General features: G+C 41.2%; 1 protein-coding gene across 5 annotated transcripts in view; it reads left to right on the top strand.

The window, feature by feature from the left end:
- Positions 1 to 425: 425 nt before the first annotated feature.
- The window catches only part of DHTKD1 (dehydrogenase E1 and transketolase domain containing 1), a 44783-nt gene continuing 25429 nt past the window's right edge, over positions 426 to 19779 (top strand). The window contains exons 1-5 of one of the 5 annotated variants that reach the window (XR_011489344.1): positions 426 to 682; positions 6299 to 6454; positions 7851 to 8062; positions 8985 to 9179; positions 16718 to 16987. Coding sequence is in view for 4 of the 5 variants with exons in the window: in XM_020893146.2 (XP_020748805.2) it covers positions 526 to 682; positions 6299 to 6454; positions 7851 to 8062; positions 8985 to 9179; positions 16718 to 16987 (990 nt within the window). In the remaining variant the exon portion in view is untranslated. Of the gene's footprint in view, positions 683 to 6081; positions 6174 to 6298; positions 6455 to 7850; positions 8063 to 8984; positions 9180 to 16717; positions 16988 to 19779 lie in introns of those variants that run through there. The other 4 variants (XM_020893146.2, XM_020893141.2, XM_070471975.1 and 1 more) reach the window with 4 other exon arrangements.

Raw genomic sequence — 19779 nt, forward strand, 5'->3', positions numbered from 1 at the left:
TTTTCTGGCTCCTTCCTATGAACTTGGTCTGAGTCCCAGCCACCTTTCACGCAGTCTGCCGCTAATTTTTCCTTTCTGTGGGAGACTGCATGGTGCGTGTGAGTCTATGCTCTGGAGCTTCCTTGAGAGGGGTGGTGGGTGATCACGCCCGGAGGGAGACTGCAGCATACACAGATACATCCAGCATACACAGCGTGGTTACCAGAGAGCCGGTACGCTCCCCTCAGCACGCCTCCTTTTCCCAAACGCAGGACCTCCCTCAGCCTCTAGGCCCTCGCGAGTGTCGCGGGATCCCAGCCGCGCGGCTTGGCTTTGAGGGCCGCTGATCTGGATTGGCTCCAAGGGCCGGGCCCTGGCCAATCAGGAGTGGGAGTGTTGTCTAGGGGGCGGGTTTTTCCCCCCCCTCGCCTCTCTCCTCCAGCCTCTCACCTCCCCCGCGGTGGGTCAGCGCAAGAGCGACCTCCTTGCGGCCGCGGCCCCTGGACATCCCGCCCAGATCTCTGGGCCCCGGGGCCCTGGTGGGACATGGCCTGGGCCGCTATGGCAGCAGCAAGACTGGGCCTCGGTCGGGCCGCTCCGCTCTTCCTCCGGCGCGGCTACCAGACAGAGAGGGGTGTCTATGGCTACCGGCCGAGGAAGCCCGAGAGCCGGGAGCCCGAGGGCGGCCTGGCGCGCCCCCCAGGTCAGAATGGGGCCTGGGCCGGTGAGCGTGGCGGCTGGGGAGTCAGGGGGTCTTATTTCTGGGCCGGGGGTGGGTGCTTTTGAGGGTTGGGACTTCTGGGGGCCTCAGTGTGCGATCCGGCCGGTGGTGAGGAAGGGGAGGCCAGGGAGCAGAGAGGGACAAGCCTGCGTCTTGTCAGGGTCCGGGTCACAGAATGGTTCTGTGAACTCTTTTGTCTTTTCCATTCCCTGGTTATAAAACGTGTGAGAACTTAGCTGTTTAGGGAGGCGGGGCTGCAGGAAAAGTTCTAAGATAGCCCAGCTCCTGGAGTTCACCCAAGGATACACATTTTCCAGGTCTGTCTCCAAAACTGGTGTGAGAGGGATCTGTGGGGATCGCGATGGTGACTAGGGTGAAGAGGGCGTTCTTGAACCTCATCATGGTATTTATTATCCGTTCGTCTCTTCTGTCTAGCCTCTTTAGGAGTTTAAAACTCTTTGCTGAATTCAAAACTATGCTACTCGGGTTTTAATGGATTAGGAGACACGAATATCAGTTTTTGGAGGCTCAGTTGCATCCTCATGTACAAGAGACCAATTTTGAGTATTTGGTTTATGCCCCAAAATTATTGTATGTTTATTCATCCTCACAGAATAGAAGATGAACACAGATTGGTCGTTAGAGGAAGGTCACTTGGCATTTTTAATTTTTATGTGTTATTACTGTTTGCTGTGCCATGTGGCTTATGAGATCTTAGTTCCCTGACCAGGGATTGAACACTGGCCCTGGACAGTGAGAGTCTGAAGTCCTAACCACTGGACCACCAGGGAGGTCCCTTTTGATATCTTTGGTCCGGTTATTGGATTAACAATTAGGATCCCTTCATCATCTAAACACCTGAACTTTGAGTAGTAGATCACACACTGAAACCTCAATATTGTGTTCTTGATCTCAGGAGACATTCAGAATAAAACTGATTTCTCTTTCTTGAGTGCAACAGGTTTCTTTAGGAACAGCATTTTGGTCAGCTAGATGGCTAATCTCTTGAGAGTAAGACTATATCTTATTTCACTTAACACATGGAGTATCTAATTTTGCATGTCAGTTTCCCCCAAACTGAAATGTGCGTTCAGATCACCCTGAATGATGTTTAAAAGGCTAGTTCCCAGGCTGCCCTCCCTCACCTCACCCTCATCCCAGTTCTTATTCAGTGGCCTGAGATGAGGTCCAGGAATTTGTATTTTTATGTCACACTAAGTGATTTTCTAGCAGGAGGTCTGTGGCCACCATGGCCAAGCATCGTTATAGTCAATAAGGGATGTATATATAAGGTATGTTTGTCCAATAGAGCTTGGTCACGTCTGTACATCCTTGCAAGGGAGATTGGAAAGCATAGTCTTTCTTCAGGGCGGCCACCTTCCAGCTAAAAGTTATTTTGAAAGAGAAGAGGAAAATGGATGTTGGAAAATAACTAGTATCACCACACTCAACCCCTTTGGCTATTTAAATACTCTAAGGTTTTCTTCCCACACAGAGAATGTATTCACAAACCCTACTGAAAATGAACACAAGGCAGCTCCCACGTCCAAGGTACATAGAGAAATGGGAGGAGGTGTAGTCCAAGTTGTGATGCTTCCCTCCTCCTCTCTGCTCTTCATCAGCTTCTTTCTTCATATATTTATCTTGGTCAAGCAAGTATCAAGGCCAACATAGGATGAATACCTCATTTATTAAGGTTTTCACTGTAGTAAGCCTTCAAAGAGGTCTTGAATTTGCTTCTAGTGACCATTTTGGATGGCAGTGGTTTCAGGAGTTAAAATTTGACCCACGATATGTGTCCTTTGTAGTTGGCTGTTAGTAAAAGAGCTTGTACTTTAACCTCTGTAAACCTCAGCTTCCAAGTAAGCTTGAGTTCTATTTATCAACAATCTTAAATTGAAATGGAGGTGTATTTCCATACATAAGGGCTTCCTTGGTGACTCAGATAGTAAAGAATCTGCCTGCCAATGCAAGAGACCTGGGTTTGATCCCTGGGTCAGGAAGATCCTCTGGAGAAGGGAATGGTTACCCACTCCAGTATAAGAATACTGGCGTATATAGATATATATACTGGAGAATATAGATATATACAGTCCATGGAATTCTTCAGGCCAGAATATTGGAGTGGGTAGCCTTTCCCTTTTCCAAGGGGATCTTCCCAATCCAGGGATTGAACCCAGGTCTCCCCCATTGCAGGCAGATTCTTTACCAGCTGAGCCACCAGGAAAGCCCAAGGATACTGGAGTGGGTAGCCTATCCCTTGTCCAGCGGGTCTTCCCGACCCAGGAATTGAATCGGGGTCTCCTGCATTGAAGGTGAATTCTTTACCAACTGAGCTATCAGGGAAGTACACTAAAGTACAAATAGTTCAAATTCCAACTTTGTGATTAACTCTGTTACTTTCTGCGGATCACTTAACCTGTTTGGGCTTCTTGCTGACTCTTATGCAGATAAAATGCACTTGTTCATGTTTCAGCCTGGAAACTTGGTGCTCAGAAAGTGGGGCTGGAAAAATATATACTTGTCCAAATTTCAGCCTGGAAACAGGGCATGGAGCCTGTGACCCAAAATATGCACTTGTCTATATTTCAGCCCGGAAATTTCGGGCACAGAGCCTGCGGCCCAGAATATGCATTTGTCCATATGCATTTGTAAGGCACAACTGTTAAGGTACTTAGCTCCTGTGTCATCCATAATGTGTGCCCTGAAGACCACCCCACACTTGGAGTCTCCAGAAGGGACTCATAGCACATAGTGTATGGCTGGACTCCTGGCTGAGGTTTAGTAGGTGCAATGAGGATGCACAAAAGGACAGCAGGTGTTCAGCCTAAATCATCTTGTTCACACAAGCTGTCTAGGCACAGTTGTTGCTAAGTCGTGTCCAATTTTTTGCTACCCCATGGACTGCAGCACCCCAGGCTTCCCTGTGCTTCACCATCTCATGGAGTTTGCTCAAATTCATGTCCATTGAATTGGTGATGCTATCTAACCATCTCATCCTCTGTTGTCCTCTTCTTTTGCCTTCCATCTTTCCCAGCATCAGGATCCTTTCCAGTGAGTCAGCTGTTCACATCAGGTGGCTAAAGTGTTGGAGCTTTACCTTCAGCATCTGTCCAGTGGAGGACTCCGTGCTTCCATTGCCACAGGCACAGATTTAATTCCTAGTCAGAGAACTAAGATCCCACAAGCTTTGTGGCATGGCCCCCCAAAATATAAATAAATAAATAAAGAGCTCTATTGGACGTGTTCACTATGGAAAACTTAGAAAATACAATAAGCAAGGAAAATTGGGAATTTTGACATAAAATCATCACTAACTTTTTGGTCTATTTCCTTGATACATATGAAATATGTATGCAAATGAAGAGACATATATGAAGTATGTAGGTGTTAATATGCTAGATACACTTTGTAATGAAAATATATAGGTATAATACACACATTTTAACACAGCTCAGGCTCATATGATATATAGTGTCTTTTAGTCTTTTTTCTTCTAAACAAATTGGCACATCCAATAGGCATTCTCCTACAACATTATCTGATGATGATTTTTGGCCAGTGGGGATTAGTCATCAGCACTGTGGCATGTCCCTCAGATGACTGGGGTCTGTAGCGAGTTAGAGGACTAACAGGAGGGAAAGATTAGTGAGGAATGAGGAGGCATTGACTCCACCCACCCTACTGGAGGGGCGTGGGTGTGGGTGATGAGTAATTGCACCATTTACTGGTGTCCTCACGGGAAAACAGATTCCTGTGAAGACAGGCGTATAAGGAACATTTAGGGAAGAGGTGAAGAATGTAGGGAGGTCTGTTAATCACGGAACAGATGGAATTCTAGATGTCACAGTGGAAGGATCTAGGAGGCAGAGAGGGAAGAGATACGGGGTTGGGTCTGGAGGAAGTGGCAACCCACTCCAGTATTGCCTGGAAAATTCCATGGACAGAGGAACCCGGCAGGCTACAGTCCATGGGGTCAAAAAGAGTCAGACACGATTGAGCACAGCAGCAGCAGCAGAAACCAGAGTAGTGAAATAAAGAGTCTGAGAGAAAACAGATGGTGAGGATGGGTGGAGGATGTGCCCCGAGGTAGGACGGGAAGAGGCCTCTCTCTCTTCAAGAATAGTAGGTGCTGTGTGTTCTTTGGGGTGAACAGCATCCTTTTGTGCCAACTCCCCCATCTGAGTATCACTAAAAGCTTGGATTTTCAGTGAGAAACTGAAGCAGTGATCTCATAACTAGATGTGGTTTGCTAAAGAGAATGTTTTCACAAGAGGGCTTGTAGGGGACTTCCCTGGTCGTCCAGTGGTTAAGACTCTATGCTTCTAACGCAGGAGGCCCAGGTTTGATCCTTGATCAGGAACATAAGGTCCCACATGTGGTGCGGGTGTGGTCAAAACATAAAAAGTAATAATAATAATATTTATTTATTTGTATTTGTTTTTACCTGTGTGGGGTCTTAGATGCTTTGTGCAGGCTTTCTCTGGTTTCTGAGAGCAGAGGCTACTGTCTACTTGCAGTGCTCGGACTTCTCACTGTGGTGGCTTTTCTAGTTGCAGGGCACAGGCTATAGGCGAGAGGGCTTCAGTAGTTGCAGCGCTCAGGCTCAGGAGTTGTGGCACAGGGGCTTAGCTGTTGCGAGGCATAAGGAATCTTCCTGGACCAGGAGTCAAACCCGTGTCCCCTGCATTGGCAGACAGATTCTTATCCACTGTGCCACCAGGAAGTCCAATATAATTAATTAATTTTTTTTTAAAGAGGGCTAGTAAACTGTGGTGAGAATGGCGATGCTAACCCTGTATATTTACCGTTAACTTAACTCCACTAAGGATGTAATTTTGTAGATGATATTGGAAGTTGTGGTCTTGAAGGATTTTCTTCTAAATTTTAGAAGGGCTTTCATGTGCAAAAGGGAAGAAAAGCAGCTTTTGGCTTAATATAAAGTCATCTAAGATTTTTAAAAAAATAATCTAAGATAGATTTAGATTCATTGAAATACAGTGATTTCCCCTTTAAGAAGAGGTTGGAGAACTACTCATTTAAGGCTACAAGTAGGATTTTGTTTTTTATTATGTAGTAATAAGATCATTTTTAAGGTCTTTTTCCTGGTCTGTGATTTCATGAGTCTATAAAATGTGTACCTGGAGGACGTAAGGAAGGAAATGTAACATTGATTTTGCAGTTTAAACTCTGTTTTTTTTAATGTATAATATAAAAAACTCTAATAATAATTAAGAGGACTATAATTATCCATAATTAAAGTTATAGCATTTTAACAGTTATTTTCAATTTGGGGTGTTTCCTTGTAAAATCTATCCATGTGCATAGTTATTTCCACAAATGTGTACCCATAATTCTGGTTCCTTCTGGTTATTTTTCAGTGACTTTTGCTCTCAGGAGACAAATTTAAGGAAATAAGTGTGTTTTCCTGGATTCTGCTAGTTTTTAATCCTGAAAACCACTGGCAGCTATGGTGGGTAGAACCGCGTGTTAAAAATGTCCAAAGCCACAAAGGCTTCTTTGAAAACTGATTTTGTGGTTTGTGGGCATTTCCTAAACTGTTGTTCTATTGTTGTTGTTGTTTTTCCACTCAATCAGTGGACCATGGCCTTGCCAGGTTGGTGACGGTGTATTGTGAGCATGGGCATAAAGCTGCCAAAATCAACCCGCTCTTCAGTGGTCAAGCCCTGCAGGAAAGCGTGCCTGAAATCCAAGCCCTGCTGCAGACTCTGCAGGGACCCTTTAATACCACAGGTAAAGGTCATCAGCTGTCGACTGTCCGTGTGTCAGTTAACTGCCAGTGAAGTGGGGCTCCTTTCTCTGTTCTTGAAGAACTGCAGTCATGCCCGCTGGAGCTGAGGCTTCCATGGGTGTGAGGAGACAGTAAGGAGCACATTTGGACACTGTCTGGGAGAGTAGTGTTGAGGTTCTAGAACTGTCTTCCTACAGGGCCTATATCCTCTGTGTTCAAATCATATACACAAATGGCCAGTGGGTACATAAAAAAGTGCTTGGTATCACTAATCATCAGGGAAATGCAAATCAAAACCACAATGAGCTATCACCTCACAACTGTTAGAATGGCTGTTGTCAAAAAACCCCAGAGTTGGACGAACCACAAGGTCCTACTGTACTATAGCACAGTGAACTATTTTATCCTGTGGTAAACCATAATGGAAAGGAAAATGAAAGAGAGAGAGAGAGTGTGTGTGTATGTGCACGTGTATATAAAACTGAATTACTTTGCTAAAATTAACACAACAGTGTAGATCAAGTATTCTTCAATTAAAAAAAAAAAACAAACAAAAACCAAAGATACGAGTGTCAGTGAGGATGCAGAGAGAAAAGGGAACTCTTGTCCACTCTTGGTAGGAATGCAAGTTGGTGCAGCCACTATGAAAAGCAGTAGGGAGGATCTTCAAAAAATTAAAAATAGAACTACTGTATGACCCAGGAATTCCATTTCTGGGTATAAATCTAAAGGAACTGAAATCATGAAAGATGTATCTGTACTCCCATGTTCATTGCAGCTTTGATCAGCCAATGTCAAAGCTGTAACGCTTACTATAAGAAACCGTACACAATATAAAGTAAATGTTGGCTTGTTAAATTCATGTTGTAGGTTTAGGCAAAAGACTGGTTATTGATTTGGTGCTGGGCTAGTCACATATTACAAAACTTCCTTTTCTTTGGCTAAGGTTCAGGGAGATTTCCTTTTACCTTAGAATGTTGCATTGCTGTCAATATTAATTCACATTAAGACCAACTGAGCAATAATAAGCATTGCTTTATAGATATTGATAAGACTTGAACATTTTGATAGATATTTCAGATCAAGATAGAACATATTATTTATAGCTATAAAGCAGGTGAATGGCAAGTCCAAAATTCACTTTTAAAAGACTATAGAATTGAAATTTGGCATTAAAAATCATCGCTCTGTTTGGGGGAAGATTTTTATTTCCTCTCCTTTTAGTACTTTATGGCCTTTAACCATATTTTTAGTTTTGCCTTTAGAAAAATCTGGATAACCATTGATGATGACCCAAGTTATTTAGAATGAAATGCTCTGAATTGAGATAAGGATCTTGGTATGTTCTATATTTGTTTGACTATTCTTTAAAGTGACCCTTTTGATTCCATTTCATAGGATTATTGAACATGGGGAAGGAGGAGGCCTCTCTTGAGGAAGTTGTCGCCTATCTCAACCAGATCTACTGTGGGCAGATTTCTATCGAAACCTCTCAGCTTCAGAGCCAGGAGGAGAAAGACTGGTTTGCCAAGCGGTTTGAGGAACTGAAGAAGGAGGCATTTACCACAGAAGAGCGAAAACACCTGTCAAAACTAATGTTAGAATCTCAGGTATAAAAGTAGCAGCTAACATCAAAGGAATTGTTCAGCTCTTTTTCTCCAAAGACATATAAATATTGAAGAGAGGGAGTTAAGATATGAACTCTCTGAATGTAGCCACAATTCCCCCATGGCCTCAACACAACAGACAGTGTAACACACACCACTTCATTCTAAGTAAAATGAAGTAGATCTCCAACCACCAGAGCTGTTGGTTCTCCTCAGAGTTGATACTTTCTATGTATTTGTCTCTTCCCTTCATAAAAGGCTGCAAAGTCCTTAAGATTTGATTCCTCTTTTAATTACCTGAAGGGATTGAAAAAGGAAAAAGGAATACATGTATATGTATGGCTGAGTTCCTTCACCGTTCACCTTAAACTATCACTATATTGTTACTTGCCTATACCCCAATACAAAGAAAAAGTTTAAAAAACAGTTTATTTTTTTTTTAAACATTTTAAAAAGTTAAAAATTTTTTAAAGAGAAAGGAACTATACATGAAAGAAGCTCTCAGTATAGATTAATAGGATTGAATGTCCAGGACTGCGCAGGACTTGAGCCTATCAATATGACAAGACCCCTGCCCCCAGTAATGTGTGTGGGTGGATGGCTAGTTTGTGGCTCAGATGAAAAACTATAGAGCCCTGAACTAAAACTCAAGTCCTGGAAAAGGCCTGGCATTCTGATGGGATTCCTACTGGGGTGAGTTCTTTTACCGCTTGGGTTGTTTTCTCTGTGTCCCCACTGCTGCCTGGTGTCCTAGGCAGGGCTTTCTTGCCAGGCTCTGAGTGACTTCTGTTCATCTCTGGGGTCTGCACTGAATAGACCCTGTTGTAGCTGCTTGAAGCAGTGCGGGGTCTCCTTAAATGTGTTTGACTTTGACCCATGTAGTCAGCTCTCCTGTAACTATTGTGTCTGACATGGTGTTCCACAGGAGTTTGACCACTTTTTGGCCACCAAGTTTGCCACAGTGAAGCGATACGGAGGCGAAGGAGCAGAAAGCATGATGGGCTTTTTCTACGAGCTGCTGAAAATGGCAGCTTACAGCGGGGTAACGGATGTTATTATTGGGATGCCCCATAGAGGGAGGCTGAACTTGCTGACAGGCCTTCTGCAGTTCCCTCCAGAGGTAAAAGGCCTTCTGTTTTTCCCACTAGTGATGTGCAATTGACTGAAACAGAGTAAAGTTTATGGTAATAATCGCTTTTAGAAAACCGACTAAGCATATGAACCATTGGTCCAGGAGACAGCTTTGTTAATTGATGAAAACTGATGCTGTTGGACCTGGTGTTTAGGTGATTTTCCTATATCTCTTTACAGGAATTCTTTCTTCACTTAGGAAAGTTAAAAGTTAGTTTGTTTCCTAAGGATGCTGCAAACAGATAAATTCTGTTTTTTGAAGCATGCTTTCACTATTTCGTAGAAATCATTCAAACAAACACAAAGATCTGTTCAGTTCGATAAAATTTCATCTTCCAGAAAGTCATTTTTACCTTCTACTTATTTGCAGATTATAGTTAATAGATTGTGTGAAACTAATAAAACATTGTTATCTCAAGAGATCCTCCAAAGTGAGTAGTTTTATTGGTTATTGGATCTTTTGTATTCTTGTTCAGTCTGACTCAGGTGCTCTGTAAATCTCGAAGCACTTGAGTGTCAGGGCACAATATTCAATGACAGGGAATAGTCTGGTGAGTGTCTGATAAGGTTATGGCCATTATGCATGGGTAAACCTCACTGCTATTCTTGGCCAGGAGATTAAAAACAATTATAAATGTTAGGTAGTTCCCTGGGGGTTCAGTGGTTAGGACTTGTTGCTTTCATTGCCAGGCTTGGGTTCAATCCTGGATCAGAGAACTAAGATCCCACAAACCATGTGTTGCAGCAAAAACAACCCAAAAAACAAACAAAAAATAATCATATGACCCAGAAACTCCACTCCTGGGTATATATTTGAAGAAAACAAAAGCACTAATTTGGAAAGATACATGCACCCCAATGTTCGTAGCAGTATTATTTATAATTGATAAGATACAGCAGCAACCTAAGTGTCCATCAACAGATAAAGATGTGGCATACACACATACAATGGAATATAACTCAGACATAAAAAATAATGTAAATTTGCCATTTGCAACAATAGGAATGGACTTGCAAGGTTTTATGCTTAGTGAAGTAAGCCACACAAAGATAAATATTTCATGTTATCACTTATATGTGAAATCTAAAAAATAAAACAAACTAATAACTATAACAAAAAAGAAACAGACTTACAGATAGAACAAACTAATGGTTACCAGTGGGGAGAGGGAAAATGGGAAGGGGTAATAAAGGGATATGGAATTGAGGAATATAAACTACTTTGTAAAAAATAAATAAGCTAAAGGCTATATTGTAAAACACAGAGAATATAACCAATATTTTGGCTGTATTTTATGTTGGCTACAATATAGCCAATAGTAACTAAATGAAGTAAAATCTCTAAAAGTTTTGAATCACTATGTTGTATACCTGAAGTTTATATAATACTGTAAATCAACTATACCTCAATCCAAAAAATTTTCTTAATTAAAAAATTACACATGATGTCATGTATGGGGGCCAAGTTTTACTTTTTTTGGTAATACTTCAGTGTTTCTGATGCTAAGAGAACCATAATCAGCTTTGAAAACTCACCATAGAAAAGGTACCATACAACAGAATAAAATGATTGACAGATGGAGGTGTCCTTTGACACCTGCAGAAATTCTTAAACCAAAAATTGCATTCCTAAAATATCCCAGACAAAGAAGTTACTCAAAAGCACAGAAATGATTATCAATGACCATACTTGTGAACATCCATTGGATCATAGAAAAAGCAAGAGAATTCCAGAAAAACATCTACTTCTGCTGTATTGACTACACCAAAGCCTTTGACTGTGTGGATCACAAGAAGCTGTGGAAAATTCTTAAAGAGATGGGGATACCAGACTACCTGACCTGCCTGCTGAGAAATCTCTATGCAGGTCAAGAAGCAACAGTTAGAACCAGACATGGAACAACAGACTGGTTCCAAATTGGGAAAGGAGTATGTCAAGGCTGTATATTGTCACCCTGTTTATTTAACTTATATGCAGAGTACATCATGTGAAATGCTGGACTGGAGGAAGCACAAACTGGAATCAAGATTGCTGGGAGAAATATCAACCTCAGATATTCAGATGACACCACCTTTATGGCAGAAAGTGAAGAAGAACTAAAGAGCCTCTTGATGTGAGTGAAAGAGGAGAGTGAAAAAGCTGGCTTGAATCTAAGCATTCAAAAAACTAAGATCATGGCATCTAGTCCCATCACTTCATGGCACATAGATACGGAAACAACGGAAACAGTGACAGACTTTATTTTTGGGGACTCCAAAATCACTGCAGATGGTGACTGCAGACATGAGATTAAAAGACGCTTGCTCCTTGGAAGAAAAACTATAACCAACCTAGATAGCATATTAAAAAGCAGAGACATAACTTCCAAAACTATGTTGAATAGTAGTGGTGAGAGTGGGCACCCTTGTCTTGTTCCTGATTTCAGGGGAAATGCTTTCAATTTTTCACCATTGAGGGTGATGCTTGCTGTGGGTTTGTCATATATAGCTTTTATTATGTTGAGGTATGTTCCTTCTATTCCTGCTTTCTGGAGAGTTTTAATCATAAATGGATGTTGAATTTTGTCAAAGGCTTTTTCTGCATCTATTGAGATAATCATATGGTTTTTATCTTTCAATTTGTTAATGTGGTGTATTACATTGATTGACTTGCGGATATTAAAGAATCCTTGCATTCCTGGGATAAAGCCCACTTGGTCATGATGAATGATTTTTTTAATATGTTGTTGGATTCTGTTTGCTAGAATTTTGTTAAGGATTTTTGCATCTATGTTCATCAGTGATATTGGCCTGTAGTTTTCTTTTTTTGTGGCATCTTTGTCTGGTTTTGGAATTAGGGTGATGGTGGCCTCATAGAATGAGTTTGGAAGTCTACCTTCTTCTGCAATTTTCTGGAAGAGTTTGAGTAAGATAGGTGTTAGCTCTTCTCTAAATTTTTGGTAGAATTCAGCTGTGAAGCCATCTGGTCCTGGGCTTTTGCTTGCTGGAAGATTTCTGATTACAGTTTCGATTTCCTTGCTTGTGATCATTTTGTTAAGATCTTCTATTTCTTCCTGGTTCAGTTTTGGAAAGTTATACTTCTCTAAGAACTTGGCCACAGCAATCAGGGCAGAAAAAGAAGTAAAAGGAATCCAGATAGGAAAAGAAGAAGTGAAACTCTCGCTGTTTGCAGATGACATGATCCTCTACATAGAAAACCCTAAAGACTCTACCAGAAAATTACTAGAGCTAATCAACGAATACAGTCAAGTTGCAGGATATAAAATTAACACACAGAAATCTCTTGCATTCCTATACACTAACAATGAGAAAACAGAAAGAGAAATTAAGGAAACAATACCATTCACCATTGCAACAAAAAGAATAAAATACTTAGGAGTATATCTACCTAAAGAAACAAAAGACCTATACATAGAAAACTATAAAACACTGATGAAAGAAATCAAAGAGGACACAAATAGATGGAGAAATATACCATGTTCATGGATTGGAAGAATCAATATTGTCAAAATGGCTATACTACCCAAAGCAATCTATAGATTCAATGCAATCCCTATCAAACTACCAACGGTATTTTTCACAGAACTAGAACAAATAATTTCACAATTTGTATGGAAATACAAAAAACCTCGAATAGCCAAAGTAATCCTGAGAAAGAAGAATGGAACTGGAGGAATCAATCTGCCTGACTTCAGACTCTACTACAAAGCCACAGTCATCAAGACAGTATGGTACTGGCACAAAGACAGAAATATAGATCAATGGAACAGAATAGAGAGCCCAGAGATAAGTCCACGAACCTATGGTCACCTTATCTTCGACAAAGGAGGCAAGGATATACAATGGAAAAAAGATAACCTCTTTAACAAGTGGTGCTGGGAAAACTGGTCAACCACCTGTAAAAGAATGAAACTAGAACACTTTCTAACACCATACACAAAAATAAACTCAAAATGGATTAAAGATCTAAATGTAAGACCAGAAACTATCAAACTCCTAGAGGAGAACATAGGCAAAACACTCTCCGACATAAATCACAGCAGGATCCTCTATGACCCACATCCCAGAATTTCAGAAATAAAAGCAAAAATAAACAAATGGGACCTAATGAAACTTAAAAGCTTTTGCACAACAAAGGAAACTATAAGCAAGGTGAAAAGACAGCCCTCAGATTGGGAGAAAATAATAGCAAATGAAGCAACAGACAAAGGATTAATCTCAAAAATATACAAGCAACTCCTCCAGCTCAACTCCAGAAAAATAAACGACCCAATCAAAAAATGGGCCAAAGAACTCAACAGACATTTCTCCAAGGAAGACATACAGATGGCTAACAAACACATGAAAAGATGCTCAACATCACTCATTATCAGAGAAATGCAAATCAAAACCACAATGAGGTACCATTATACGCCAGTCAGGATGGCTGCTATCCAAAAGTCTACAAGCAATAAATGCTGGAGAGGGTGTGGAGAAAAGGGAACCCTCTTACACTGTTGGTGGGAATGCAAATTAGTACAGCCACTATGGAAAACAGTGTGGAGATTTCTTAAAAAGCTGGAAATAGAACTGCCATATGACCCAGCAATCCCACTTCTGGGCATACACACCAAGGAAACCAGATCTGAAAGAGCCACATGCACCCCAATGTTCATCGCAGCACTGTTTATAATAGCCAGGACATGGAAGCAACCCAGATGCCCATCAGCAGACGAATGGATGAGGAAACTGTGGTACATATACACCATGGAATATTACTCAGCCATTAAAAAGAATTCATTTGAATCAGTTCTAATGAGATGGATGAAACTGGAGCCCATTATACAGAGCGAAGTAAGCCAGAAAGATAAAGACCATTACAGTATACTAACACATATATATGGACTTTAGAAAGATGGTAACGATAACCCTATATGCAAAACAGAAAAAGAGACTCAGATGTATGGAACAGACTTGTGGACTCTGGGAGAAGGCGAGGGTGGGATGTTTCAGGAGAACAGCATTGAAACATGTGTATTATCTAAGGTGAAACGGATAACCAGCTCAGGTTGGGTACATGAGACAAGTGCTCGGGCCTGGTGCACTGGGAAGACCCAGAGGGATCGGGTGGAGAGGGAGGTGGGAGGGGGGACTGGGATGGGGAATACATGTAAATCCATGGCTAATTCATATCAATGTATAACAAAAACTACTGTAATGATGTGAAGTAATTAGCCTCCAACTAATAAAAATTAAAAAAAATAAATAAATAAAAAGCAGAGACATTACTTTGCTGATAAAGGTCTGTCTAGTCAAAGCTATGGTTTTTCCAGGAGTCATATATGGATGTGAGAGTTGGGCCATAAAGAAAGCTGAGCACCAAAGAATTGATGCTTTTGAACTGTGCTGTTGGAGAAGACTCATGAGAGTCCCTTGTTCTGCAAGGAGATCAAACCAGTCAATCCTAAAGGGAATCAACCTTGAGTGTTCTTTGGAAGGACTGACGCTGAAGCTGAAGCTCCACTATTTTGGCCAGCTGATATGAAGTACTGACTCCTTAGAAAACACCCTGATGCTGGGAAAGATTGAAGGCAGGAGGAGAAGGGGCCAACAGAGATTGAGATGGTTGGATGGCATCACTGACTTGATGGACATGAATTTGAGCAAGCTCCAGGAGTTGGTGATGGACAGGGAAGCCTGGCATGCTGCAGTTCATGGGTCGCAAAGAGTCAGATATGACTGAGCGACTGAACTGAACTGAACTGAACTGAAGCTTGTGAAAAACACATCTTTTCCTATCCTGTGAGTTTGTATGCTCCTATTTACAGTGAGGGCGATAAGAAGCTTTTGGGTCATTTAAACCATTTGGCCAATTGAGCACAATATAATGTCTTTGGTAGATAGTTTGATTTGAGGCCCAGCTTTGTAGCCAAGGACCTTTAAACAACTGAAGTAATTTCTCTTGCTCACCCTTTTTATTTTTTTAATTCTCAAACTCCTAATTTATCCCTCCTCTTCCCCTTTAGTAACCATAACATTGTTTTCTATGTCTGTGCATCTGTTTCTGTTTTGTAAATAAGTTCTCCTGTTTTTTTTTTTTTTTTTTTTTTTGTCTGCTTTGCTCAACCTGTGGGATCTTAGTTCCCTGACAAGAGACTGAACATAGGCCCTCGGCAGTGAAAGTGCAGAATCCTAATCACTGGGCACCAGGGATTTCCTGTATCATTTCTTTAGATTGCACACACAAGTCTGTTGTCATTTTCTGTCTGATTTATTTCACTTAATATGATAATCTCTAGGTGTATCCATGTTGCTGTAAATGGCATTATTTCATTCTATTTTGTGGCTGAGTAATATTCCATTTATATATACACCACTTTTTTATCCATTTTTTAATTCATTTTTTATCCATTTTTATCCATTATCAATGGATATTTAGGTTGTTTCCATGTGTTGGCTATTGTAAATAGTGCTGCTGGTGGACACTGGGGTGCTTGTACTAATTAGAGTTTTCTCCAGATATATGCCCAGGAGTGGACTGATGGATTGTATGGTAACTCTGATGTGAAGAGCTGACTCATTTGAAAAGACCCTGATGCTGGGAAAGATTGAGGGCAGGAGGAGAAGGGGACAACAGAGGATGAGGTGGTTGGATGGCATCAGCGACTCAATGGACATGGGTTTGGGTGAACTCTGGGAGTTGGTGATGGACAGGGAGGCCTGACATGCTGCGGTTCATGGGGTCGCGAAGAGTCAGAAACCACTGAGCGACTGAACTGAACTGAACTGAATGGCAGCTCTATTTTTAGTCTTTTAGTTTGTTCATTTTTAAAATGGATAGTGACACCTATCTCTTAGAAGAGTATGAAAATGAGATGACAGAATATATGCAGAGAAGTCCTTTGAGAATGGCAAAATATAGTTTCTTTTTTTAATTTTAAAAATCAATGATTTATCAATTACCCATTATATTTTGTAAAGAGAACATATTTAGAATCTTTCATAGTACTTTGTTACTTTTCATCTTCAAAATATCCATACATTTTTCACAATTTTGAAACTAAAATGGTACCAGAACTTACATAGATGTTACAATCTGAGAATTGCAAAATAGTTTCTTAGATGCCACTTGAGCTAAGTAGTGGATGTCATCCTGTGACTAAATGGGATGAAGTTCTTATTTCCCTTTCCACCTTAAACGAGAATAATTCTTATTAGCAGTTCCTGTTAATAATTTAACAAGAATACTAATTCTTCTGGAAAATACATTCTAACAGGTGCAATTAAGAAAAAAATTTTGCTTATTGCAAGGCAGAGGTATCTTACTGTCTGCATCATGCTGGACTTGTCTTAATGTGTTAGAACTTCATTTGATGATGAACATTGCCAAATAGCTCTGTGCATTCGAGCAGTTACAAGTGTGTGCTTATCTTTAAATCATGCATGGTCACAATATATATACAACATGTGCATAAAGTTTTTTTTTAGATTGTATGATTTAAACGAACCACCTTTTCCCATTTTTTCTTGTGTGTTTACTCGGCTTAGCTGATGTTCCGTAAAATGCGAGGCTTAAGTGAATTTCCGGAAAACGTCTCAGCCGTTGGCGATGTCCTGTCTCACCTAACTTCCTCGGTTGACCTGGACTTCGGTGCGCACCATCCCCTCCATGTGACCATGCTGCCCAACCCCTCGCACCTGGAAGCCGTGAACCCTGTGGCAGTCGGGAAGACTCGGGGGCGGCAGCAGTCCAGGCAGGATGGGGACTACTCCCTGGACAGTTCAGCTCAGCCTGGGGACAAAGTCATCTGCTTACAGGTACTGGGAGCTTCAGGAAGTAAGGCCAGAGGTTGGGAATACTGGGAAGAAAGAATGTCGAGGTTGGTAGTTGTCATGGCAGTCCGAGTTGGGGTTGGAAAAGAATTTCCAGGGTACTGCAGAAAGGAGTGCGTTTACTAAGAACAAAGAGCAGAAACAATGTGGGCACTGCGAGCAGGGCTGGCCGTCCCCTCCTGGCAGACCAGGGAGAGCCAATAGGACGCTGTTAGAGCAGCCGGCTGGCTCAAGGGAGAGCCGACACCTTTGTGGGTTAGTAGTCGATTTTTATAGCCTCAAGACAAAATTCCTGCTGGAAGGGTGGTATTAGGTGATTGGTTAGAGCGCTATAATAGGGTGAGCATGGGGTGGGCATTTTTACCTAATTTGGGGTCAGGAAGCTTGCTGGTGATGATCGGGGGGCTTTTGGCAATGCTTACAGAGGGGCTCAGTCAGCTTCGGAGGTGACCTTGGTTCTGGGCTCAGAGTCTGTGGCCTTGGGATAGGATTCCACAGTTATCATGACAGGAGACGGCACATGTTCCACACAAAACTAAGGTGAACTTTTGGGAAAAGAAGATTTGGGGGTTGTTTTAAAAATTGATAGCTGATGTGAGTATCTGCTTACCAGTAATCTCAAGTCAACTGACTGTGTTTTATTTTTTGACTGATCTTTTTAAAAATAATTTTTTTAGCTAATTAAAAATATGTTTATTTCTATTTATGTATTTGACTGTGCTGGGTCTTATTACAGCATGTGGGATCTAGTTCCCTGACCAGGGATCAAACCCGGGCCCCCCAGCTTTGGGAGCACAGAGTCTCAGCCACTGGACCACCAGAGAAGCCCCTAGTTAATTTTTTTGTATTGGAGTATAGTTGATTTACAATATTGTGTTAATTTCTGCTGTACAGCAAAGTGAGTCAGTTACACATGTACATATATTTACTTTTTTTTAAGATTCCATTCTCATATAGATCATTGCAAAGTATTGAATAGTTTCCTATGCTATACAGTAGGTTCTTATTTGTTACCTACTTTAAATATAGTGGTATGTATATGTCAATCTTGATCTCCCAATTTATCCTCCCCCCACCCCAATCAAGGCAACTGACTTTAGACAAAGGTCTTCACTGTATTTTTCCTTTCTTGAGTTCTGAATTAATTAAGGGAGTATGGACTGACATAGCTGCTACTACTAAGAGGACAAATGTCATTACTTCTATGAAACTGTGACCCTCATGGAAACCACACAGTGTCTGTCTATCTAACAAGGCTGCAAGAGTCAGGATTTATTTTGCTTGCTTGCTTGTTTATTTGCTTTAAAATGAAAGTCTTTGGCATTAAGGCAAACAAGACAAATGATTAGTGTATTACTTCCTCCGCCCCCCACCTTTGGTAACCCAACAGGTATATTTTAGAGGTGTAGATTGTGGGTCACATTTTTCTTCTACAAGTGTTCATTTAATATGAAACCTTTAACTCCTAGAGGATAATTAATCCTGGATATCAGTAACTGGGTCTTTAAACCCAATGAAAACAGTTAAATCCACAAGGCAGTAGAATATTTGTCTATGTATACAAATAATTGGGGGCTTCCCAGATGGCACTAGTAGTAAAGAATCTGACTGTCAATGCAGGAGACATAACAGATACAAGTTTGATCTTGGAGTCAGGAAGATGCCCTAGAGGAGGGCATGGCAACCCACTCCAGTATTCATGCCTGGAGAATCCCATGGACAGAGGAGCTTGGCCGGCTATGGTCCATAAAGTTGCAAAGAGTCAGACACAACTGAATCCATTGAGCATGCACAAATAACTACATTATCTTATTGTTAATTTTTCATGGGCCAGAAACTTGTAGTAAATAAATTGTCAGGTAAGCACATTTGAATTTGATTATGATATAGTATTTCTAAATAGAAATCTTCACATTGTTAGCCATACATTCTCTTCACCTTTCACTTGAATTCATGAGACTCTAACATAGTTCAGTTATTCGCATTTTCCCAGTACATTAACCTGATGTTAAGACTGATTTCTGAAGTAAGAGGTGAAAGTGGCATGTTCTTTAAACTGATGAGAAACTGCCCTCTTCTCTCTACTTCGTGTTCCCAAAACATTTTATCCTGCTATGTCTGCCAGTGTCTTGCCTCATTCAAGTTCAACATTCTAATTTATTGTGGAAACCTGAAATTTGGAGTCTATAAAATCATTCTGGGTGAGACTATTGATGATACTTTTGCTCTCTGTCATTCACCTTAGTCCTGGACCTGGTGGGATTGCATTGTCATTTGTTATTGGCTGTGTGTGTCCATGCCCCTTACTGTATTTTATTGAGTGGTTTCTGCTGCCTCCAGAATTTCTTGGGGCTCATGGACCTGACTCCTCAAAGCTTTATGAGCAACCATGGAGTCTTTGGAGCTTCCCTTGTAGCTCAGTTGGTAACAAATCTGCCAGCAATGCAGGAGACCTGGGTTCAGTTCCTGGGTTGGGAAGATCCCCTGGAGAAGGAAATGGCAACCCACTCCAGTATTCTGGAGTATTCTGTCCTGGAGAATCCTATGGACAGAGGAGCCTGGCAGGCTATAGTCCATGGGGTTGCAAGAGTTGGATATGACTTAGTGACTAAACCACCACCACCATGGAATCTTTTCTCTTTTGATTTAAGAAAGGAAATAAAGTTAGCAGATGACATATGGCTTTAGTGCCAAGAACCCTAAGACCGTGATAAAATGATGCAAGTTGTGAACAGTCATTATGTTCTTAGCAGTGCCTCTTCTGTGAGACACCCATC

This window comes from Odocoileus virginianus, chromosome 9 (genome assembly GCF_023699985.2).
Source record: "Odocoileus virginianus isolate 20LAN1187 ecotype Illinois chromosome 9, Ovbor_1.2, whole genome shotgun sequence".
Taxonomy (NCBI): domain Eukaryota; kingdom Metazoa; phylum Chordata; class Mammalia; order Artiodactyla; family Cervidae; genus Odocoileus; species Odocoileus virginianus.